This window comes from Gossypium hirsutum, chromosome A06 (assembly GCF_007990345.1).
Source record: "Gossypium hirsutum isolate 1008001.06 chromosome A06, Gossypium_hirsutum_v2.1, whole genome shotgun sequence".
Lineage (NCBI taxonomy): Eukaryota > Viridiplantae > Streptophyta > Magnoliopsida > Malvales > Malvaceae > Gossypium > Gossypium hirsutum.
In genome coordinates, this window is record NC_053429.1 from 5,890,582 (window position 1) to 5,917,432 (window position 26,851).

A 26,851-nucleotide genomic window follows, 5' to 3' on the forward strand; every position below is an offset into this window, starting at 1 on the left:
CAACCTAGGGTTAGACGTTGTTAGTCTCGAGAGGGATAATAATATAACTTAGGGATTTCTACGAATCAAGTCAAATGAATAAATCGTCTAATTCAGAGCCAGATAACAAGTGAATTCTAGGTGGATTTACCCTTAGGTATTGTCTCAATCAATCAAGTTTTCCCAAAAGTTCTTCCCCAAATTACTTTCTGTGCAAGTTTCCTAATAGTTAGTTAGAATAAAAAAAACCCTTTATTTTTAGGCTAGATAATAAAAAGAGAGTTAATACTAGTACTTTTAGTTCCTTTGGGTTCGACAATCCAGTCTTGCCTAAACTATACTACTGTTCAATAGGTGCGCTTGCCTACGTCGTGATAGTTAGTTTTCAAGAACGAATAGTATAAGTTTACAAAACTTATCACGAGTCACATATCAGACGGATCAATTACGTGCTTCCAAACTCTTATAAATTTTTCGGTATATCATGTTTACTATATACATAATAATAATTTCATTATGTAGGACCGTGAGCGAGTTGGAACAAGCAACAGGCAAAAACAAAAATTCATGCACATGGCAGGGTCGAGAAGTTTTGCTTCTGTAGCTCAGGCCGAGGTATTATGAATTTATTAATTCTGTCAAATATTAATAACTTTCTACTATTAAATAATATTTTTAGTACTATATTGTAGGAAGTCTCGTCTGGTCAAAAAGTTGGACTCCTTCAGCTTTTTGACATTACGCATAGGAAGAAAGATGGATCTTCTATGACATCCGTAGCTGGAGAAATTATGGTATATTTACTTAATAAAATTTGATTTATTATAAATATTTATAATGTTTAAATATAATTCGTCGTTAGTAGTTTTAAATAATGTTAAGTTATGTTGCATTCCTTTTTATTATATATTTCGTTTCTAACTCTTTAATTGATTTATTAGGAGAAACTAAAGGAGAAGAAGGGGGAGTATGAAGCGATTACTTCTACTGATAGTTCTGTTAATCTTGAGGATATTGATAACAGAATTATTACTGAAGTTTTGGGTCCTGAAAGGTATGGTCGGGTTCGATTTCAAGGATCTGGTGTTACTACGACCCAATATTTTGGATCCGGCTCCCAGCAATACATGCCTTCCAGGAGTTAAGCTCAAGCTGAAGTTCAAAGGTTAAAAGACCATATTGCTGAGGTTGAAAGAAAATATGAAGAACTTCAGCAACAATTTAGAGCAGATGCAGAAGCGAGGGAAGCAGCGGCAGCAGCGACAGCAGCAAGGGAGGCAGAGCAGAGCAGAAAGTACGATGAGCTCTAGCTACAGCTTCAGCATATGATGCAGATGTTTCAGCAGTTGCAAAAGCCGCCATCCTAGACATTTGTTTTCTCGTTGTAAGAATATTTTTAACGTTGTCACATTTAACATTATTGTAAGAATTTTTTGAGTTATTCTTCATTTATTAATTTACATCATATATCTTTCATTGAATTTCTAGTATCATTTAGATTTAATGTTTTTGGTTGTATTTTTTATGCTCCATTTACTGTTTTTGGTTGGATTTCCTGTTATATTTGCTGTTTTTGGTTGGATTTTAATGCAGGAAGGGTTCGATATTAGTGGAAAATGTATATTGCAAATCTGCCAAAATTAGCAGTGTTTGTGATAAAAGCACCGCTAAAAGTCATGGCCTTTAGCGGCGTTTGTGGGAGAAGCGCCACTAAAAGCCATTAGCGGCGCTTTTATCACAAACGCCGCTAAAGGCCATTACTTTTAACGGCGCTTTTCTCACAAACGCCGCTAAAGGCCACGACTTTTAGCGACGCTTTTCTCACAAACGCCGCTAAAGGCCACGACTTTTAGTTACGTTTTTCTACAAATGCCGCTAAAAGCTTTGGCTTTTAGTGGCGCTTTTCTCACAAACACCGCTAAAAGCCTTGACTTTTAGCGGCGCTTTTTCAGATAAACGCTGCAAAGGCCAAAAAAAACACCGCTAAAAGTCTGTTTTCCTATAGTGTTCATAAAAACATAATTATTCTCAGGTTAAAGAGTTCTTGCGACGTTTGGTGGAGTGGAAAAGGTTGTCGCCACAAACACCCACAATTGGCTAAAATTAAGTGCTTATAGAGGACCTTGCTAAATTATGTAATGTTCTGGTTTAGAGAGAGTTTTTATAATTGTAATTAAATACCAGTGTTCAGAGGCTGATAAACCTAACCGACGAATAAACCTGCAGACACAAGCAATTAACAGTTCTTATATTAAACAATAATGCCATCAAACAAACATTCGGAAGCTACAAATCCATTCATTATTATTTTCCCTTCTTGAAAAACCCAACAAAGTACAATAAAAGGGAAATTATAGAGGCAACTTTTCTCTTTTTGTCTCCTTTGAAAGGTCAAAAAGTACTTATTATAACTCCATACTTTTAAGAAAAAATAGTAAATATTTGGACCAACATGTAATTTCTTAATTTTAAGGTGCTTAGGAGAAAAGAAAAAATATGGTTACTAAATTAAACAAAGTTGTTTAACTATAAAAAGATATATAATTAACTAATGAATTTGTATTTTTCCATTATTAATCTCAAAGATCAATTGCTTAAATTACAAGGAATTGTCAGCAGGGGCGAAGCCAGAACAATTTTTTAGGGGGGTCGAATGAAATTTTAATTTTTTATAGTCTATATCTTTATAATTTTTAAAGGATTAAATCAAATTTTTATAATATTAGGGGGGCCAAAGTGCAATTTTACCTTTACTAATTTAAAATTTTAAAAAAATCTAGAGGGCCTAAATGGAAATTTTCCATTTTAGGGGGGCCGGGGCCATGCCAGCCCCCCGTAGCTTCGCCCCTGATTGTAAGCTTCTTCATCATTCACATATAATAAGGTTTTCTCTTGGAAGGTGCATGCTCGCATGTAAAAAAGAAAGAAGAAGAAAAGGCAATAAGATGAACCTAATTTACTGGTTGAATAATTTGAAGGTTTCTTGAATTAGTTCATGCAATGAGAATCCAATAATTATTAAAAGTTGATAAACTACCTAGTTAATGTATTGCATTCCTTGGGGACCATTTTTCATGTTTTGTTTGAACACTTGAAAGTTTTTTTTTATTTTTTTATTTTATTTTACTTCAATGCAAAATTTACGCCAAGAAAAACGAATGAAATTTGATCTCATATATAAACCTTGTCGAAACCATTTTTTTAAAAAGGTCGACTTTTATTTTGAAAATGAAAATGGGAGTCGCTACCAATCCTTTTTATATGAGGTGTGATCGGATCACCTCAAAACTTGATCTTTTTAATAAAAGATTTAATTTATTCAAACAATGTTTTTGAAACAACCCGTTTTCAGTAAAATTGGAACAGTGGTTCAAGGACTACAAATTTGAGGTCACAAAATATTTTTTTATATTATTGGGAGGTCTACAGCATGTTAGAAATATGGTATAAAAATTTCGTTAAGAAATTTTATCGTTTAATTCCTCAATTTGTGATAAAGAATTAAATCGTATAAAGTGCAAAGTTGTGTTCTATTAGCTAAATGTGTTAAATAGCTATAGAACTTAAAGTGGAGGTCCTTATTGAGCAATTAGACCATTATTGGAGATAATGGATGTGCATGGAGTGTAATCATTATGTTTGTTGGTGGGGAGTTGAATTATTATGGTTAATAATGGTTAATAAGTGAAGAAAAAAAAAAGGAGATCATTTTCTATTTCTCTTCTTCCACCGTGAAACACAAAGAAAAGAAGCCATGGAAGCTTGAACATTTGGCCATCTTCATGCCTTCATTTAGATCAAGCAAAGCCACGTTCGGAACTAAATGGGGGAAGATAAAGTCGTAGGCTAATATATCGTACTCTCTGTTTGAGTTAAGGCAAAGGTCAAGATTTGGCTGAGGTTTCAGCAACGGTTTGAAAGGCTCGGGTGTGGTTCGACATCGAAATTGTATTAGGTGTGTACCCGTAACACAGAACACGAGGTTTCGACAAAAGCTGAAAAAGGCCACTGTCGATTCCACACAGCCGTGTAGTGGCTCGAGTGTGGTCGTGTGGGCCATAAGAACATATGGGCCCATATGAGCATATGGGCCCCACAAGAGCATATGGGTCCCACACGAGCACATAGACCCCACACGGACATATGGCCCCACACAGACATGTTGGCCCTACACGGGTATGTGGGCCCCACACGGGTATGTGGGCCCCACACGGGTATATGGGCCTCACATGAGTATGTGGGCTGCACAGGGGCATGTGAGTCCAATTATTTGATTTTTTTCTAAGGTTGCACGGGTTATCCTAAACTACTGTGGGCCTGCGGTAAGACTCTGTTTACTGATTAATGTATATCTGATACTGATACTGTAATGAGCTTAGGCCCTAATACTTGTCTGATACTGAAACTGAAATGGGCTAAGACCCGAAGTGCTACTGAAATTGAAATGGGCTTAGGCCTAGACTGCATTTACTGTTTGTTGTGATTGACTGTTATTCTATACTGAGCATGTCTGATTACTGATCTGTGTAACTGATATTCATGTATCAACATGTCATATACTGTATATACATTTATATTATGTTGCATTGGATGGGTTAGGATTGATATTTTGGAAGAAGTGTACTGTATTGATATGGTCGCACGGGTCGCACAAGACGACTGTGGACCTACTGATGACTTTAAGTCGTCCATATTACTGGTAGCTTTGCTACAATACTATTTAGTGCCGTAATCGGTGCTAATTTTGGAGTGTAAGGATGGGTGGGTCGATTTTATCCCCACATGGTGCATAGGGTTGGTACGGAGATGGTGTGTAGAGGCTGGCTGGGTAGGACTTGCATATTGTTTACTGTTATTGCATTGTTTACTGTTACTGAATGGGCCAAGGCCCGAGTATATGACTGCTTCTGTATTAAGATGGGCTAAAACCCAAATTGATATTGCCACTGTACTGAAATGGGCTAAGGCCCTAATATGGGGGTTGCACACTGAGTTTACGTAAACTCACCCCTTTCTGTTTATCTGTATAGGAAATCCCCAGACTTAGACGGATCGATGCGGCGGAGCCTCTCGGTGAGCACATGTTCGAACTGATTGTGATTTTGCATTTAATAATTAAGTCCTGATTATTTTGGGTTTTATATTATGTAATGCGGACTTTATGGACTATTTTGTTTTAGTTCGGTTAAGACTACGATTTTATGATTATATAATTGAAAAAAAACTCGTATTTTATCAGAAGCAAGGATTTTCTAAAAATTGGCACGATTTTCTAAACATGAACGACTTTATTTATAAACTTCTGTTAAAATGATTTGTTTTGAGGCAAGTTGATTAATTGAATATATGTTTTGAATTGAACGAAAGTAATAAAGGGTTATGAGTTTAAGGTTTTTATTGAGATAGTTCTATTTTCGAAATTCCTTCCTTGTGACACCACCAGATTCGGCCATAACGACTAGGCCGGGTTTGGGGTGTTACAGTTAGTGGTATCAGAGATGCGTTGTAAAACTCGGCTGTAGATTTTGGGTTTTAAAACTTGGTTTTAAAGAACTGATTTTCAAATGATTTGAAATGATTTGACTGAGAATGTGGTACACCGAGCCTTCGACATCAATCCTGTAAGTATTCTAATAAACTGTTATGATATTATAGATAGTCTGTTCTGAAAACACTCTAGTTAGTGTATACTGAAACTATAGTGAAACGATAAAAGACTGAAACTTTCGGAAACATTACTGAACTTCTGATATTTATTACACAAAACATATGTTAATAAATATTGAAGTGATCATAAAATTCTGATGAATTTCCAGAAGAGTTACCTGGATTACTACCGGTTTGAGAAGTGAAAATTTCTTTAGAAATTTTTTGTTTTTATCGAAAATAATATTGAAAAATGTATCTGAAATCAGAGTTTTCTGAAAAAGGAGTTTTCAGTGATAGCCACACTAATGATACTATCATTACAGAAAGAAATATGTGAATTTTAAAATGGTCTGATAAGTGTCAGCAAAGTTTTGACTAGTTGAAAACTCTGTTGACTAAAGCATCAGTTCTGGTTTAGCTTGAAATCCGGTAAGGAATTTGTGATTTACAATGATGTGTCAGTGAACAGTTTATATTGTGTTCTGATTTATGAATCATGAATTCTCGACTATTATTGTTTAATGATGACTCAATTTTGGCTGAGTTAAAAGTTAAACTGATGTTTTACAATGGATCTGTGAGGTTTAGAAATGTGAAAATGAGTTACAAGCTAAACGGTATAGTGTTAAATGACTTCTGATTCAGAATTTCAGATTGAACCTGATGATTGTCTGTTATTCTGAAATAAATTTAGTGCACCGAAAAGTCTAGAGCTGATGCTGAAAATTTTGCACGTCAAAATGGTATTATGTTTGTTCATCTTGGAAGTAAATAAATGTGCAACGAATGGAAATAGATGTATTAATGACTAGGAATGAAACACGATATTTCTGAGATTGTCAGATAATATGAAGTGCCACCTTCATTTGAGTGTGAAGGTAATTGGGAAAAATATTTACTGTTGGTCAAATTTGGGTATAAAGATAGTTTTCAGTCTGTTATGTTGTACTGAGTTCAGTGAGAAAAAGATTCACGGGTTTAATTTGATTCGTGAGATTTGGGAAAAAGAAAAGAAAAGAAAAGAAAAGAAAAGTGAAAGTGATTAATGAAAGCTCAAAAATAGTTTTAAATAGAAAATAAAATCGTATGCAGATTTGAAACGTAAATATATTGAATTTCAGATTGGCGACAAAATGTTTCTGTAAGTATTGCCTTGGAAGGGAATTCTTCATTTTGGTCGAAAAAGGGAAGTTGAATAAGTGATTTATCGGACCGTATGAATTTACTAAAAGAATCAGACCTATTGCGTACCGATTAGATTTACTGTTAGAGCTTGAAGGGATTCATAGTGTCTTACAAGTGTTTATGTTATGACGGTATCGATCTGGCCTTAATATGTTATCTATTCAACGGATGTTGAGATTCATCCTAATAGGTCATACAATGAAGAACTGATTTGAGTTCTGACATGAGAAATAAAGGAGTTGATAAATAAAAGCATAGCTTTAGTAAAGATTCTTTGACAACGTCACGGGGATAGAAGAGATTACTTGATAACCCGAGGAAAACTATGAGAAAATAGTTCCATAACTTATTTTTCTTGTAAGATTTTCGGGGACGAAAATTCCTAAGAGGGGGAGATTTGTAACAACCCATTTTCAGTGAAATCAGAACAATAGTTTAGGGACCACAAATCCGAGGTCACAATGTAATGACCCAAAATTCACGGGGACCAAAAGAGTAAGTTATAGGGCCTCCGTCTTAGTGAAATAAGTTCAAAAATAATTATTAGAAATATTTATGAGTTTAGTAGTGTGTCTAATTAGATTTTAATTAGGTGAATTTAGCTTAATTTAGAGTAATTAGTAAAAAGGACTAAATTAAATAAGGGGTAAAAGTTTAATTCTAAAGTAATAGAAAATAAAAAGGATTAAAATGGTAATTAAACCATTTACAAAAGTTGAGGCGGCATATATGTATTAAAATCTAAGATTTTATTTAGGTTATATTTAAATATTATATATAATTATTATAATTATTAATTAACATTAGGGTTTTATATTAGATTATTATTAGTATTATTATTAAATAAATTAAATAGTAGATAATTGTATGGTAGTAAAAATATACATGTGTAAAAATTATATTGGTACATTTGTAATTTAAATACTCAAATTACTTATAATTTAAGTATAAAAATATTTTACAATAATTAATTGTATTAATTATGTAATAAATAAATTAAAGTTATGACACATGTATGAGGATGATAGGGCACAAATGTAATAATATGTATGTGTACAAATGTAATATATGTAATTGATAATAAAATAGATATTTATTAATTATTATTATTATGTTAAAGATATTTATTAAATTAAATAAATAAATTATGATATTTTTGTTTGATAAACAAATTCAAAATGACAATTTTAATAAAATTATTGGTACAAAGGTAGAAATATAAGTGTGACCAAATGTAATACTAATAATTATTTTTTAAAATAGATATTTATTAAGCTAATTAAATAAAAATTAAAGAAAATATATAAAAAAGAAACAAAAGAAATGAGAAAGAGAACAAAAGCCATTTCGAAACAGAACCAAAGAAAGAAGAAAAAGAGAAAATAGGGTTTTTGAACCTTGAAGTTAATTTGGTAAGTCAATTAAGTCCTTTTTAGTTAATTTTGATGTTTTAGAAGTTTTAAAGCAAGGTTTTATTGAAATTAAGTTGCTATTTCAAGAGTTTATAGTGTTCAAGTAGGGTTTATGTTGAAGAAATTATGGAATTAGGGATTAAATTGAATGAATTCTAAGTTAGAATTGAATAAGGGATTAAATTGAATGAAATTTTATAGTTAAATATGAGTTCAGACAAAATTTGAATAAAAAAAAAGAGTGAATTGGATTAAGAAAGTAAGTAAGTTTAGTTAGGATTAAATTGGGAATAAGGTAGAAATTGTTTAGAAATTTAATTATTTATTATAATTAATGTTGTAACTAATAATGTAAATTATTAATATTTCCGTAGCCAACAAAGAACTCGAGGCATCGGCATCGAAAGGAAAGGAGAAAGTCATCGAGGACTAAAACGGAAGAATTATGGTTTGTATTACTATAATTCGAATTTTAATTATTATTAATTGCTGAATTTTAATTGTTATGTAAAATAGGTAAGAATTGAGGTAAGTACTTGAAATTGATATGAATATTGAGTAAAAATGAAAGTGATTCAAATTAAATCAAATTGAATTAAATAAGTGAATTATGGAATATGTGATTATTGGAAAAGTATATAGATTGAGAAATGAATGACGATTTGAATTTGATTGAAAGTGAAAGTGAATTGAGAAAGTGAAATTGAATTGAGAAAGTAAATCGAATACCCTATTAACTAGTCGGATTGAGTTAGATATAGTTGGCATGCCATAGGATTGGAAGTGTTCAGGGATACTTCGACCTCGAGTCGATGAGACACTGGGTGTCACTATATTTCTTCAGATAGATTCGATGAGGTACTGGGTACCAACTTTACTTCGGCTAGGCCGATGAGACACTGGGTGTCAACTATTGCTTCGAACTATCCGATGAGGCACTGGGTGCCATATTGGTGTGTTTGGTTGGATTTGTGTATCCGCCAAAGTCCGAGTTATGTTAATGGGGTGAAAAATTGAAATGTGAATTTGAGGCATTGAAATGAGAAAAAGAAATTGAATTATGAATTGGAATTGGAATTAGAATTGGAATTGGAATTGGAATTGTAATAGAAAGACAAAAGTATGAACTACATGTTCATAAGTGATTTAAATTCAAGTTTGTGAAAAATACATTGATGGATGAATAATTAAATTGAATTGTTATTATGAAATGATGAAAAAAAATAAAGTATGAATTAGTATATAAGAAATTAATTGTTATGTATTTAATATTTATGCTTTTATTATTGTTGATATAATTTGAATTATGGTAATACCACTGAGTATATCCATACTCAGCGTACGGTTGTTTCCGTGCGCAGGTTAGTAGAAGTCAAGTGTCCTGGTTCAACATTCAGAATATTCCCGACTCCAACACAAAACTTGGTGATGTATTCTTCTTTTGACTAAAAGTGGCATGTACTTAGGAGTTGTTTAAGTCACTTGAATATGTTTTATATTTTGGTTATAAAGAATGACTTATAATGTTAGATGATTCAATGAAATGGTATGAAAAGTTTATGACATTTTGATGTTTTGTTACTAAGTTGAAATGAAATGAATTAACTTATCAATTATTTTTAAATGATGTTGTTATAACTATTTAATTAAATAATAAGTTAAGGTTTTAGGTATAATTTAGGTGTATGTATACGTGAAATGAATTGGTTGAAATGCTGGAATTGGTTTGGTTGCGATTTGAAATTGCAGGGAAGGTTAGAAATTTATAAAGGGGTTATATTAAATTTTTATAAAAAAAATGAAGTAACTTAGTAACAGTTTATATAAATTTATGCTTATTCTATAACATGTTTGTTATTTATTTAAGAATTATTTGTAAATTATCCGATATGTCCGGTAATGCCTTGTAACCCTGTTCTGGCGACGGTTTAGGGTTAAGGGGTGTTACACAAAAAATATTTTTTTATATTACTGAGAGGTCTACAGCATGTTAGAAATATGGTATAAAAATTTCGGTAAGAAATTTTATCGTTTGATTCCTCAATTTGTGAAAAAGAACTAAATTGCATAAAGTGCAAAAGTTGTGTTCTATTAGGTAAATGTGTTAAATAGCTATAGAACTTAAAGTTGAGGTCCTTATTGAGCAATTAGACCATTATTGGAGATAATGTATGTGCATGGAGTGTAATCATTATGTTTGTTGGTGGGGAGTTGAATTATTATGGTTAATAATGGTTAATAAGTGAAGAAAAAAAAAAAGAGATCATTTTCTATTTCTCTTCTTCCACTGTGAAACACAAAGAAAAGAAGCCATGGAAGCTTGAACATTTGGCCATCTTCATGCCTTCATTTAGATCAAGCAAAGCCACGTTCGGAACTAAATCGGGGAAGATAAAGTCGTAGGCTAATATATCGTACTCTCTGTTTGAGTTAAGGCAAAGGTCAAGATTTGGCTGAGGTTTCAGCAACGGTTTGAAAGGCTCGGGTGTGGTTCGACATCGAAATCATATCAAGTGTGTACCTGTAACACAGAACACGAGGTTTCAGCAAAAGCCGAAAAAGGCCACTGTCGACGCCACACAGCCGTGTAGTGGCTCGAGTGTGGTCCTGTGGGCCATAAGAGCATATGGGCCCCATACGAGCATACAGGCCCCATAAGAGCATACGGGCCCCACACAAGCATATGGGTCCCACATGAACACATGGGTCCCACACGAGCACATGGGTCCTACACGAGTACATGGGCCCCACACAGGCATATGGGCCTCACATAGACATATGGACCCCATATGGGCATATGGACCACACACGGGCATATGGGCCCCACACAGAAATATGGACCCCACACGAGTATATGGGCCCTACACGAGCATGTGGGCCCCACACGGACATGTGAGTCCAATTATCTGAATTTTTCCTTAAGGTTGCACGGGTCGTCCTAAACGACTGTGGGCCTATGGTAAGACTTTGTTTACTGATTAATGTATATCTAATACTGATACTGAGACTGTGATGGATTTAGGCCCTAATACTTTTCTGATACTGAAACTGAAATGGGCTAAGACCCGAAGTGTTAGTGAAACTGAGATGGGCTTAGGCTCAGACTGTATTTGACTGTTTGTTGTGATTGATTGTTATTCTATACTGAGCATGCTTGATTACTGATCTGTATAACTGATATTCATGTATCAACATGTCATATTGTAACGCCCCGAATTTAGGCCTAGAAGTATTGGGCCTTGAGTATGGGTCCGTAAGGAGTTGTACATAAGTATTTAATTGTGCAAGGAAATGACACAATTAAATGGATGCTTTAGTGGTTCATGGCCTTGAGAGGTGTTGGAGAAATCTTGGGTTCAAACTTGGGCTTGAGCAGAATTTTAAATTTTAAGTGAATAAAACCCTGGATGCTTAGAAGTAGGCCTTTTAAATTATTGTGGTAAATAAATGACACAAGCATGTGGTCTAGTGGTTGTAGTGTCATTGAGGTTGTAAGGGAGCCTGGGTTCAAGTCTTAGCCCTTGCAATTTATTTTGGTTTTTCTTTTAAAGGAACCTGGACTTTGGCCTTTAAACCTTATAATTAATTGAGGATAAAATGTGACACAAAGGAGCCTGTAGTGTGGTGGCAAGGTGGCGTGTAGAATATCCTTGAGGTCTGAGGTTCGAGTGCTGGCGCAGCATAAAATAAGTATTTATTTTGCTACATGGGGTGGCTAGTAAGTGGGTTAGATGGGGACTCTAAGTTTGAATTGGTCATAAGAATTTGAATTGAATTTGAATGGGAAGTTGGAGTGATTTGTGGAGGAAATCAAGGAGGGGATTATGGAGGGATTTTAGGAGGAAAAAGAGGAGTTTGAGGGTGTGTAGGTTGTGTGCCATTTTTGCTAGGGGGAGACTGATAATTTTGGCTTTGGGAGGGGTGTAGTTTATTTTCGGTAGTTGAGAACATTTTGGGGCTTTCGGGATTTGTTCTATTCTTTTCTTTTTCTTACCATGTTTTTCCTTTTGGGTGCTTTCGGGTTTGTATTTTGGGTTTTCTCCTGTGCTGATCCCTCTATTCTTTTCTCTCAAGGCATTCGGTTCTTGCTCTGAGGCCTAATCGATTCCCCTCTCTTCTACTTCTCTAAACCTTAGTTGTATAACCCTTTTCTCTTCTCCCCTCCACTCCTTCAATTTTTACCAAGTTTCCCCTCTCTATTTGTTTAAACCGAATATTCTTACCCCTCACTTTTACTTTTCGGTGCTCTTCTCCTTCCATAATTTTGTGAGTATCTGAATATTTCCCTTCTATGCTTCTATTGTATTTCGGTTAGTAAGGCTTCTCTAACGAATTGGTAAGCGCTTCTGTTTCCTCCTATTTTTTCTCTATCTTTGTGACCTCTCTCTTCTAAACAACTGATGATCTGCCAAATCTTTTAAGGAAGTGTGGATTCTTTTGTGGAGGTTTAGGACGTTTACTCCTCTCTTTACAAGTGGTCCATCCATTGTTGGGGTAAGTTGGCTTGTTGGCCGAATGCTGCTTTGGATTTTAGTGTTGGGGTTTCAAGTTATATTTTGGTAAACAATCTTGTTTAATAAGTTTCCTTGCTAAAGCAGATAACCGGTAAGGACGTGAGATCGATTCTCAATCAGCGATCTAAGGGCAATAGGCTATTAGCGTACGCTCAAGGTAAGTAGTGAGTGATGGTTTGGGGTTTTTGTATCAAGAACTCTAACGGTTGGAAAACTGATGGTAGATTTTGTTTGGATATAGGCTTTGGCGTGGTAGGCTGTTCACACGATTTCGCAATCAGGTGTGTACATACACCACCTTAACTCTAGATCAGCAAATCTCGAAATGCTGAAAAGCCGAAAATACGACGTTTGATGCCACACGAGCGTGCGATCGCACGTGTGGTGACTCGAGCCTACAAATCTTGGGCGTCGGACTGTATAGGCTGTTATGAGCCTCGATAGGCCGAAATGGGCTACGTGGGCCCAACGAGCTCGTAGGCCCCACATAGATAAAATATGTAATTTATGGTAAATGTTGGGTTGGGCTCCATTGTTCGCATAGCCATGCCTGAATTTGGGCTAAATAGGCCACACGGGTGTGTGGGCCCACTTGGGTCGAGTAATGGGCCTTAGGCCTATTTACACCGATATGACTGTTTAGATTACCTTAGTCGCTCGAGGCGACGATGGACCTTCGGTTGGGTCGTTAAGACATTGATTTGTGAAATTACCGAAACACCCCTAATTTGTGAAATTATCGAAATACCCCTGACTTGTGAAATTATCGAAATACCCTTGATTTGTGAAATTACAGAAATACCCCTGATTTGTGAAATTACTGAAATACTCTTGACTTGTGAAATTACTGAAATACCCCTGATTTGTAAAATTACCGAAATACCTCTGACTTGTGAAATTACCGAAATACCTCCGTTTTCAAAAATTATCGTAATATCCCTATATGGTACCTTAGGTTCCGTATGACTGATGTGCTTATGATTTACATATATGATTGTACTGAGTATGACTTTGCATACATGTATGATTTATACCATGACATACTGCATGGGGTTGGGATTTCCAGATGGAGGAAGTACTGTACTGGTGACTCTGTCACATCCACTGATATTGGTGGCTATGCCACAATTACTGATATTGGTGGCTTTGCCACATTTAATATTTCTTGCAGCTATGCTGTATTATTATTACTGGCAGCTTTGCTGCGATATTGGTGTGCTGGCTGGGTGGGTTGATTTATATCCTCACATGGTGTGTTGGTTGGTACGGGTGGTGTGCTGGCTAGATTTGGGTGGGATGCATAATTACGTTACACTGTACTAATACTGTGTTGAGCTTAGGCCCACTCTGCTACTGTATAGGGCTAAAGCCCAGACTACTCTGTTACTGAATAAGGCTACGACCTAGACTGTTTTGCATATTCTGATTTCTGTTGTCTGTTAGGGGATTACACACTGAGTTTTCGTAAACTCACCCTTTCTTTTTATCTGTACAGGTAATCCCCAACCTTAGACGATTTGGAGCTGCGAGGGACTTGGAGGTGGCCACACGACTGCTGTGTCTTGCATTTGACTTTATTTAATTTAAATTTTACTTTTGGGTTTTTAATTTTGTAATATGGCCATTTGTGGGTTTTAACTTTTAATTGGGCTTTGGATTATGTATTTTTAAACTGCTAGTATAGGTAAAGACGAGTTTTTAAAACAATTATTGTTTTTTAAAACACACGTTTTAAACTTCATCGACTTATAAAGCTTCCTCGTTTTTAAATCAATTTAATATAACACTGATGGTTAATAAGGTAAACGTTTTGTCGAGAATTTTTGTTAAATAATAATAAAAAGATTTAAATTCAGTAACGAATTTTTACTAAAAAGATCAATTTTCAAAAAAACACTTCGATGTGACATGTCAGATTCGGCCATAACGTCTAGGCCAGGTTTGGGGTGTTACAGATATACTGTATATACATTTATATTATGTTGCATTGTATGCGTTGGGATTGATATTTTGGAGGAAGTGTACTGTACTGATATGGTCGCACGGGTCGCACAAGATGACTGTGGACCTACTGATGGCTTTAAGCCATCCATATTACTGGCAGCTTTGCTGCAATACTGTTTAGTGCCGTAACCGGTGCTAATTTTGGAGTGTAGGGATGGGTGGGTCGATTTTATCCCCACATGGTGTGCAGGGTTGGTACGAAGATGGTGTGTAGAGGCTAGATGGGTAGGACCTGCATACTATTTACTGTTACTGCACTGTTTTCTGTTATTGTAATGGGCCAAGGCCCGAGTATATGACTGCTTCTATATTAAGATGGGCTAAAGCCCAAACTGATATTGCCACTCTACTGAAATGGCCTAAGGCCCTAACTGAAACTGAAAGGGGCTTAGGCCCAAATTGTGTTTACTCTGATTGATTGCTATTATGGGGGTTACACACTAAGTTTACGTAAACTCACCCCTTTCTATTTTATTTGTACAGGAAATCCCCAGACTTAGACGGATCGGTGCAGCGGAGCCTCTCGGTGACCACATGTTTGAACTGATTGTGATTTTGGGTTTTATATTATGTAATGCGGACTTTACGGACTGTTTTGTTTTAATTCGGTTAAGACTGTGATTTTATGATTACATAATTGAAAAAAAAACTTAGATTTTATCAGAAGTAAGGATTTTCTAAAAACTTGTACACTTTTCTAAACATGAATGATTTATTTATAAACTTCTGCTAAAATGATTTGTTTTGAGGCAAGTTGATTAATTGAATATATGTTTTGAATTGAACGAAAGTAATAAAGGGTTATGAGTTTAAGGTTTTTATCGAGATAGTTCCGTTTTCGAAATTCCTTCCTTCTGACACCGCCAGATTCGGCCATAACGGCTAGGCCGGGTTTGGGGTGTTACAGTTTTTAGGTCTACAAAAATCCAGAAATAGGTTCGGGAATCGGTTATGTACGAGGAAGGGTTAGCAGCCAGGGGCGAAGCCAAGGGGCTGGCATAGGCCCCGGCCCCCCTAAAATGTAAATTTGCTCTTTAGGCCCTTAATTTTTTTAAAAAATTTCAAATTAGTAAAGGTAAAATTGCACTTTGGCCCCTTAAAATTATAAAAATTTGATTTAATCCCTTACAAATTATAAAGATATAAACTATAAAAAATTAAAATTTTATCCGGCCCCCCTAAAAATTATCCTGGCTTCGCCCCTGTTAGCACCCTCGTAATGCCCTAAATTGGTACCTAATTGATTAGTTAATGTCTTAAGGTCGAAAGTTGAAAATGTGAAAAGGATTTAAAATACGATCCCTCTTTGTATTATGTTATTTTAGTAAAGTCCCTTAAATAAATCAAAACGTATGAAAAGGTTTTCTTATCTCGAGGTAACAAAAGATCATATCCTGTAAATTAGGACACGACATCTCGAATTCTCAAAAATAAGTTGGCTTATTATTTTTTTTAAATCATGCGTATTTTAAAAGGATATGCGGTCATTTAGGCTCAACGAGAAAATTGAAATCCCGTAAGTTAGGGTACAACTTCTCGAAGCTCCAAACACGTAATATTGCTTTTATTTTCAAAATTTTCTTTTTTGAATAATAGCGAGTACAATACTTAAATGATGTGCATTTGTTTTATTTGGAGTAAAATAAAATGGCCTATTATGGATATAAAAAAACGTGACTTTTGAAGTGATTTTAATGAAACGAGATGGAATGATAATATTGAACATGACATAATGATTTATGAATAAAATGTTACATTAATGAATGACAATAATATGAAAATACGAATAAACGAAATATAGTACACATAATGGCAATAATCACACAACATACATCATTTTAAGTACCAACATTAATAATCAAATAAAAATGAAATAAAATAATATATAAAATAAATTTAGAGTAAATAATATATAAAAGTTTAAAATAAATAATATATGAAAAAAATTTAAAATAAATAATGCATATGACAATATAAATAATATATAAAAAGGTTTAAAATAAATAATATGTAAAAAGAAATTTAAAATAGATAATACACAAAACAATTTAAAAGTAAATGATATATATATAATCAAAATAAATAATACATATAACAGTTTAAAATAAATAATATATAAAAATTTTAAAATGGATTTGAAATAGTTTAAAATACATAATATGTGAAAAACTTAAAGTAAATTATAATAAAACAATTTAAAATAAATAATGTATGAGAAAAAAGGTGTAAAATAAATAAATAAATAAATTTGCAAAAATAGATTGAAATCAAACAGATTTTGTACTAAATCAAGAAAAAAAATGAAATTGCAGGTAAAAACTATGATAAAATAAACAAACGAGGACTAAAATTAAAAGGCGTGAAACGCCGAGGACCAAATGGGGTAAAAAGCCCGATCCCTGGACACGTGTCCATTTTCCAGCGCGTCAGTGGGTCAGGGACTCGATTGAAAACCAAATAAAATTCTATGGTCAAATTAAAAAAAACAAAAAACAAAAGGACTACATTAAAAAGAATAGAAATGTGGAAGGACCAGAGTTGTAAATAACCCATTGAATGAAAACAAGTGGATCCCCCTGGAGCGGGTCGGGTCACGCGCGAGTCACCTTAAACTGCGCCGTTTTGGCACTAATGACCTTGGTGCAAAACGGCACTATTTCATGCCTCCTTTTAAATCAAAATTTTCTTTCATTTTTTACCATCTTTTTAAAAAAAAACTTAAAGAGCCCCCTATTTTCTTTTCTCTGCTAGGGTTTTAAACCCAAGCTTTGTGCCGTCCGATCCGCCACTCCTCCACCGAGGATGGTGGTCAGAGTTGGGCAAAGCAAGCTTTTTAGCCCTCGTTTAAGACTCGTTTGAAGGCTAGGCATTCTTAGCCGAAACAATCAAAAGAAGAAAGTTCCCCCCGTTCCCTTTTGGGTTCGATTTCGTCAACGGAGAAGGGAACTCTGGCGACGCGACCACGGGGTGATTCAGGTAGGTTTTCCTCTCTTCTTCCTTTTATTAATTTTGTATATATATAAAATAAAAAAAATGAAAAACTTAAAAGTAAAATAAAAAAATCACATTCTTTTTAACTCTTGAATTATTATTTTTTATATATTCTGTGTAATCTTACATTGGTTTGGTCTGGAGCTTTTATAGCCGAAAATATAATATATTTATGCTTCTTTTTGACTGTTTCTTTTTCTATTTTGTTTCTACTTTTGCTTGTTTGCAGGTTAGGGATGAGGTCAATGAGTAGAAGGACTTTGCTATTTTGGTGCAAAGGATGCCACCTCGGGCGGTGGACGTGCTGACGAGTCACATGGGGGTGCGGCGCAAAATGCTCGCATAGAAACCCTGGGGTTTCTTTCTTTTCTGATAAATTTGGGCTATGGATTGGGCTTGTAAAATTGGGTAGTTCATTGGGCCAAACATATTTTATATCTGGGCCGTTCTTGTAATTGGACTAAACTTGGACATTTTTATTTATTTTTTGTGTTTTTGGTTTTCGTTGGTTTGGGCCCAGGCAAATTTGGGCATTTACAACCCTTATGATGGATCAATTCTTATGTTACATGAATCTATTTTAAATATAATCAAATCTCAATATATATTAGTGATTTAAATGTTAATTAGTTACTATGATCTCTTTTTTTTGCTACATATCAAATCAAATAAAAACATTAAAAAAAGTTATGAAAATGTCATGATCAACTAAATGAGATGTCATTATTCATAGCTTTCTATGCTTAGCCATTCACCTTTTTCAGATCATGGTTGTGTCTTTTCTGCACTTTAACAATCTCCTTATGTTGTGTAGGATTCTTGATGTCATTGGGATGAACTCCTAATCCACTTTAGATCTTCCTAAAATAATATTAGTCTATTTCTTACCCTTGGTTAGGAGTTTGCATTTGCTAATTCCCTATACCCATATATATAGGAGAATTAATCTGTAAAGAAGAACTCTTACTTGGAGTTATGAATTTGTACAATGTCTTCTACAATAGAAATGTAACAGCCCGTTTTCAGTGAAATCGGAACAGTGGTTTTGGGACCACAAATTCGAGGTTGGAAGAAAAATTATTTTAATATTATTTTATAGTCTACAATATGATAGAGATATCATATGAAAATTTCGTTAAGAAATTTTACCGATTACATGTTTAACCTGATAAAGAGGACTAAATTGCATAAAATACAAAAGTTGAATTCTAGTAGCTAAAGGTACCAAATAGCTATGGAATTCAAAATTGGAGGTCCTTATATGGCAAATAGAAAATTTAGAGGAGTTCGTAGATAAGGATGATTATTCATCATTGGAAATTTAATAAAGTAAAAGGGTTAAATTAAAAAGATGATAAAATAATGATGATAAAAGAAATAAATAATTAAATTAATGTTAATTTCATCATCTTTCCTAAAATAAGACATGGAAACCCTGGCCATGAGAGTTGAACTCAAGCAAGTTTATTTTTCTTAAATAGGTAAGTATTTTGGTCCCTTTTTTAATGATTTTTATGTTTCTGAGATCGTAATAGCTTAATTTAGCTATCTCGGGGATTAATTTGCAAAAATATTAAAGTGTTAGGGTTTTTCCATGGATGAGTATGTATGAATTTTAAAGTTTTATGGTAGAAAATGAAAAGTTGTTGATAGATAAACAACTTTTGTAAAGAGAATTTTGATGAAATTGTGATTTAGGGGGCTAAATTGAAAATATGGAAAATTCATGAAAAATTCTGAATTTTATGAAATACATGGGCTGCTATTGTTATATATGAAAATCATGTAGGCTTGGAATAATGATTAAATTGTATGAATTTCATTTTTCGAGCTTAGGGACAAAATCGTAATTAATTAAAAATATAGGGGCAAAATAGTGAGTTTTCCAATGATGTGTATTGGACTGAATTAAATATGAATTGTATTAAATTGAGCTAAATTCATTTGTATAAATCCGAATAGACTTGGTACGAAATTGGATAGAGGAAAAGAAAAAAGTATTGGATTAGTAGCTTACAAATCCATAAACACTTGTCGAGGTAAGTTTGTGTAACTAAATTTTGTATTTAAATGTCTTAAATTGAACATTGTTGTGTGTGATTTGTATAATTTGCCATGTATAGTTGCCATGAATAAGTATTGATCACATATTCGAACATATCTAACAAGTACTAAGTCCCGTTTGAACCTAAGGAATTCGATGGATACAAATGACATTGTCATTAAGGGTTCCCGATTGGTTGTGGTGCTACATGTGTTGCGAACACACCACAGCTCGCAAGAGTGTCCCGTTATTTAGCTCTTATGAGCATCCCATTATGTGGCTCTCACGAACTTCCTGATTACAGCTCTTATAAGCTTCCCGTTACATGGCTTACATGAGCTTCCCGTTATATGGCTCGAAAGAGCTTCCTGATTGCATGTTTGTATTTGCATCCCTGTATATGAATTGACGGATTACATATTTGTACACTTCGTGTGTACTACTCATGTATCCAACGATGTCTAAATGGTTCAATGGGTAAAGTTCTGATATGAGACAATCTAGATTCGAGACGAATTATTACAGAAATAAAATATACTTGAAATACATGGATATGATTGTACATGTTATATGGACACATGATGAGGAAAGTGTATGTATATAGAAATTTGATTGTTGTTGAGCTTATACATTTTCCTTGATATTCATATTAAATACATGTCTAACATGGTTGATGATGATATGTGCTAGGGCTTTTGGCCAATTTGTTTTGAGTATGCCCGGAATGTTTACTTTAATGTGATTAAATGGTAAGTTAAATTCGATGTTATACGAACTTACAAAGCATTAAATGCTTAATCTGTTTTATTTCCTTTATTTTATAGTAACTCAGAAGCTCGTTAAGGTTGGAAGCTGGTCGGAGCCACATCACACTATCCATCGGCCCATTTCAGTATATATGGTAGATTAATTTTGGTTATAATGGCATGTATAGGTTAACTTGGCCAAATGTTGGCTTGCAAATGTTTTGCTGTGATTAGCCATTTGAATGGCTTGTGTTGGATATATTTTGATATATATATGGCTTTAACATGATGATGTGTGTTTCAAGTGGTTGAATGATAGGAATCATATAGGCATATTGATGACTGACTTGAGATGGTATAATTGGTATAAATATGCTTATTTATGAATTTGATAAATTTGATAAGTATGGATATTTGGTCATATGTCATGTATAAGACTTGGTTTTGGCTTGATTTTAATGTCTTGTTATGGCTTGTGAATGTGCAAATTGACATGTTTAGGTTGAGGCCAAAATGGGTGAGAAATGTGGCTTGAAAATGGCTTATTTTTGTCCACACTGGCAAAGACACGGGCGTGTGTCTCTGTAACAACCCATTTTTAGTCAAATCAAAATAATGGTTTTGGGACAACAAATCCGGGGTTAAAATATTTATTTTAATATTACTTTAATATTTACAGCATGTTAGAATTATGATATAAAAATTTCGTGAAGAAATTTTATTATTTGAGAGCTTAATTTGTGAAAAAGGACTAAATCGCATAAAGTGCAAAAGTTGAGTTCTAATAGCTAAAGGTATTAAATAGCTATAGAACTTTAATGTAGATAGTCCATTAAAGAGATAGTGGGTTTTGATGGCTTTGCATTAGTGTAATTATTAAATATTTTAAAGGTTAATTCGGTTAAAAAGTGATAAATGATAAAATAAATAAAACTAAAGTAAGTTTCATCTTTATTTTTCTTTCCTCCACCGAAATTTCAAACAAAATGGCAGCCATGGATGAAGCTTCTTTGGGCTATCTCTATCTTGCTTGCATGTGAGTATTTTTCGTCCCGTTTTTAATGATTTTTATATTTTTAGGATCATTGTAGCTTAATCTAGCTAACCCAAGGACTAATTTGCAAAACTATTGAAGTATTTGAGTTTTTCCATTGATGAATATGTTAGGGTTTTGAAGTATAATGGTAGAAAAATAATGATTGTTGTTTAGATAAACAAATTTTGTTAAGTAATTTTTGATAAAATTATCAATTAGGGGTTAAATTGAAAAATGTGAAAATTGTGTGATATATGTGTGAAATTGTGTAATGTATGGGCTGTTGTGAGCATGTTTAATTTTCGACTAGGCTTGGGTGTAGTGAAATTTCATGAATTTCATTTTACAAGACTATGGACTAAATTGTAAAGAAGTCAAATGTTTAGGGGCAAAATGGTAATTTTTCTATAACATGAAATTGGATTGAATTGAATATGAGTTAAATTTGATTATATAGATCAAGAAAAATGACGTATAGAATTGGATCGAGGGAAAGACAAGTTATCGATTAAATGATCGTTTTCCGTTGTACGAGTTTGAGGTAAGTTTGTATGTTAATAAGCATTGTTATAATTGTGTTTTAAATGCTTTATTATTGAATTGATTGTGGATACAACCTTATGGAAATATTCGATGAAGATTAGACAGTTGAGAAATCTTGGTTGAACCTTAGGAATAGATTAGGATATGAATGAGATGTCATTAGGGTTACATTAAGTTGGCTTCGGGCCATGATATTGGCACTTAGTGTGGGAGATCGAGGTAGCTTCGGCTATGTATTGGCACTTAGTGTACGAGATTCCTGAGTATCCGATATTATTCCAAATGGTTCAACGGGTATATCGAAGATATGAAATGGTGAGAGATAGTCACGTATTGGTACAAGTATGTACGGAAATTCAATTGAATATTGAATCCATGAAATTGAAAGTTCATGATCATTGTAAGAATGATTTTCTGTTAATCTTGTGATTAATGATATATATTTATGATGTATAAATACATGGTAAACTTGGTCGATGATTATGTGTTAGGCTTCTGGGCCAAATTGAGTTGTGATATAGTATGTTTTATTCATTTAAATTATGGTTCAACGGATATGAGAATAAGGAAAAATTGGCATAATTGTCAATTAAAATTGTTATGAAAATATGGAAAGATAAGAGTTTTAGACAATTGAAATATGTTTAGCTATATGCTTGAAAATATGAAAACGCATAAGTAATGTGTACTTATATTATGACGTTTTGAAATGATTTGCTAATTTTTGTAATATTTTACAATGGAGAGGTTATGGTTGTTAGGCTAAGGCCAAGACATGTTAGATTAACTTAAATGGATTATGCTATAAATTGAAGTGGTAAGCTTTATTTTTGAATTACGAACTTACTAAGCATTTCATGCTTGCTTGGTGTTAATTTCTTTGTGTGCTTAAATATCGGAATCTCGTTCGGGTTGGATGTAACACCCCTAACCTGTATCCGTCATCAGAGCTAGGTTTCGGAGCATCATCGGAATTCACAAAACATTCATAGATAACTCATGTTAAAATACTATTCATATGCAACATCAATCATATTTTCCCTTAAATGGGCCCTCGAGGCCAATTATGAACAGTAGAAATTGTTCGAGACCAAATTAGAATATCATAGAATTTTTCACAAAATTTTAAAATTTTCCATATGAACAGTACCACACGCCCATGGTCTAGGGACACGCCCATGTGGTTAGGCCGTGTGGCTCACAAGGCTATGACATGCCCATGTTTTAGGCCGTGTGGCTACATACGTCCGTGTCCCTAACCTGTGTAACTCTCTGACTTGCAAAGCATGAAGAAATTGAAGTCAAACGGCCAAGTCACACGCCCGTGTGCAAGGCTGTGTCCCTTACACGGCTAAGACACACGCCCGTGCCTCTTCCCGTGTGCTCAATATTGAGCATTCTGTTTTGCAAATTTAAGAAACAGGGGACACACGGCTAGACCACATGCCCATGTACTAGGCAGTGTGTCACACACAGTCTAGACACACGCCCATGTGCCTACCCGTGTGGACGAAATAAGACCATTTCCTAGCCTCATTTCTTACCCAAACTTTACCATTTTCCTACACCAAAACTCATAAGTATTTGCAACCAATTCAAACATATATTTAGGCCAAATTCTACCATTTATCTTGATAAAATACATCACATATATATGTTAAAAACTCACCAACTTAATAACATTATAATTCATCCATACCACAAACCAAAACATATGATTATTAACCATACCAATGGCTAAGTTTCATACAACATTTACAAACCATCATTTGATTAAGTTAGCCTATACATGTCATTATCAAAACTAGTTTAATATTAATACCAAAACGTCAGATGGGTAGTCTGGTGATAGCTCCGACCAATCTCCGTCCCTCACGAGCTTTGAGCACTATAAAAGAGGGAAAATAAACCTAGTAAGCATTATATGCTCAGTAAGCTTGTATAACAGGAATTATACTTACCAATCAAGTTTAACATTTAAATCACACAAAACATACTTTCCATCAATTTGACAATTTTGCCTAAACACATACATTCAATCAACATGTTAGTCACAATATATATAAATATGCATAGATGAGCTCATCATGCCTTTCCAAATTCCATCTCATTTTTCCAATGTCACTTATGTACTTTTTCTGTTGAAACATTGGATTTCTGATGGATATTTCAAGTAGTACACTCAAGGTGTACAATTCCGTTATCCGTCAATTTATATCCAGTAGTACCTTTTAGGTACACTCTCGAGTCACATATCATACAGTAGAATTACCAGTCCAGGCTAAACTCTAGCTGTAGCACATATACTCTAGGGGCTTTGTCGGATTAGCAGTCCAGGCTAAATCCTTATATGACAAAGAATTCCCTATAGAGTCAAATCTGGATTACCAGTCCAAGCTAAATCCAGTCAAGTAGGATTACCAGTCCAAGCTAAATCCTAACTCAAAATACATATACTCGAGAGTCTCATTTCGGATTACCCGTCTGAGCTAAATCCATTCTTTAACACATGCAGTTTCATCAGGGAAATCCCCTTCTATCCAACGGAATTCAATATTCACAAAATTCATTCTTTTTCAATAATTTCCCAACATGTACCATTTTTATCATTTCCATTTTTCATATATTTCATCAGTGTAATTTCATATAACACCATCAATACAATATAACATCCAAATAAACACATTTTTCACGCTCATTTAAGTTATATGAACTTGCCTCAATAGTAGTTCATACTTGATAATCTACTAATCTAAAAATTTTCTTTTCCACGATCCACTTCTTTGTTCGACTTTTTTGGATCTATATAATTGAATTTAATCATCAATTCAATACATTTCATATTCAATAAGGTTCAATTTACATTCTAGGCAAAATTACCATTTTTCCCCCATATTCAATTGGGCTCAATTTACATTCTCGGCAAAATTACCATTTTCCCCCATACTTTTTATAAATTCTAATTTCGTCCCTAGGCTCGAAAAATGAAACTTTTGTAATTTACTCCCTATTCCAAGCCTAATCAAAATCCCATTAAAAAATTTACAGCACATGTATTCATAAAAAATTTAGAATTTTCCATCAAGTTTCACAACTTTACATTTTAGTCCCTAAATCAAGTTTCCATGAAAAATCACTTTGTAAAAGTTGTTTATCTATCAACTATCTTTCATTTTCTACCACAAGTTTCATAAATTCAGCATATTCATCCATGGAAAATTTTCTACACATTAATACCTTTTCAAATTAACCCCTCAAATAGAGAAATTAAGCTTTCCCAATCTCAAAAATATCAAAATTACTAAAAACGGGACATAGAAGTTTACCAATTTATGCTTGGAAAGCTTACCCTGATTTCAACACCCTCTATCGCCTCATTCACTACTCGCCGTCCAGATGCTGGCAAGCCTTAGTCCCTACCTCAACCACCTATGATCCTAGCCGCTCTAAGGCATCGACCCTCGCTCCATCCCTGAGGTATCTACACGCCATTTTGGCCCATACTCTGATAGGGAGATGAGAAAGCACTGGGGTCGTCAACACTTACGACGCTTACTTTCTATGGTGTATGGCACACAGGCATGTCATCGACCTCGCCTATTTCATTGCCCTCTCCATTTGCCATCAGACGGAGCTGCATAGGAGAGGAGCCATCTCTTTCGGCCCATATGTGACTCGATTAGCTCGGTACGTCGGCCTGCTCAAGACAGCGGCCCAATCATCCTCCCTCACTCTCATTGGCCAGATGTCTCGCCAAGGCATCTCGAGCATGCTACATATGAGGATGATTGAGCGACGACGTGGTTTTGACCCTCCTCGATACCGCCTTGTCCAGTTAGCCGAGCAGGAGGACCTAGAGGACATTCCTGATGATGTCCCCCTACCTCACGACGAGCCCCCCTCTCAGCCACCGCCCATTCACCGCCAAGTTCATGCGGTAGCTTCACTGGCAGATCTCTCGACTCAACTCACGTGCCTCGAGGACTATTGCACTCAACAATTCAACATCTCCACTCAACAATTCAACATCTCCGCTCAACGCTTTGATTGTCTCGAGGCGACTCTTCAGTAGATCTGCCAGCACTTTCACATCTCATCGCCACCCCCACCTTGCGAACCATCCGGCGATGATGATTTTTAAAGACTTATTTACTATTTTTATTTTTCTTTTCTTTTACGTTTATTTATTCTGTTTAAGTTCTTTGCCTTTTATTTTCTCTTCAATTTTATTTCATCTTTTAGGTTTTACAATTTTTAAGTAATTTTTATTTTCGGTTATTTCTTTATGAGTAATCCTGCTTCTCTATAATTCCTAAAGAGTTATTAATTTTATCGTAGTTATAAAGAGCTCCGAAGCTCACTATTACTTAAGAATTTGCAACTCCACTGGGAAAGGTCCTCCACGACTGCCATGTCCTGCCCGACCACCACAATAACCTTTTCGCCGCACACTGTGGTTGTGGAACCCAACCTCTACTTCCAATTCTCTCTCTATCACATACACTTGCACTGTACCTAAACTTCTTTTCGCTCCTTCAAGGATTCTATTTCACATTCAGAAAGTTTCACTTCTCTCCCTATCTTATGATCTTATATATATATAATCTTCAAAAAATATATCTTTGTACATTGAGGGCAATGTACATCTTAAATGTGGGGGGTTATTTATATGATTATCAGAAAATCCCTAAATTGTGTCTTATGTTTAGGTAATATTCTCATATCACTATTAGAATAAATTTTTCAAC

At 34.4% G+C, this 26,851-nt stretch overlaps 1 protein-coding gene across 1 annotated transcript in view; it reads left to right on the top strand.

The window, feature by feature from the left end:
* The window catches only part of LOC107963224 (probable trehalose-phosphate phosphatase D), a 45,791-nt gene extending 43,711 nt beyond the window's left edge, over nt 1-2,080 (top strand). The window contains 1 exon segment of the mRNA XM_041115352.1: nt 2,012-2,080. Within this exon segment, the coding sequence (XP_040971286.1) occupies nt 2,012-2,080 (69 nt within the window).
* Nucleotides 2,081-26,851: the final 24,771 nt, after the last annotated feature.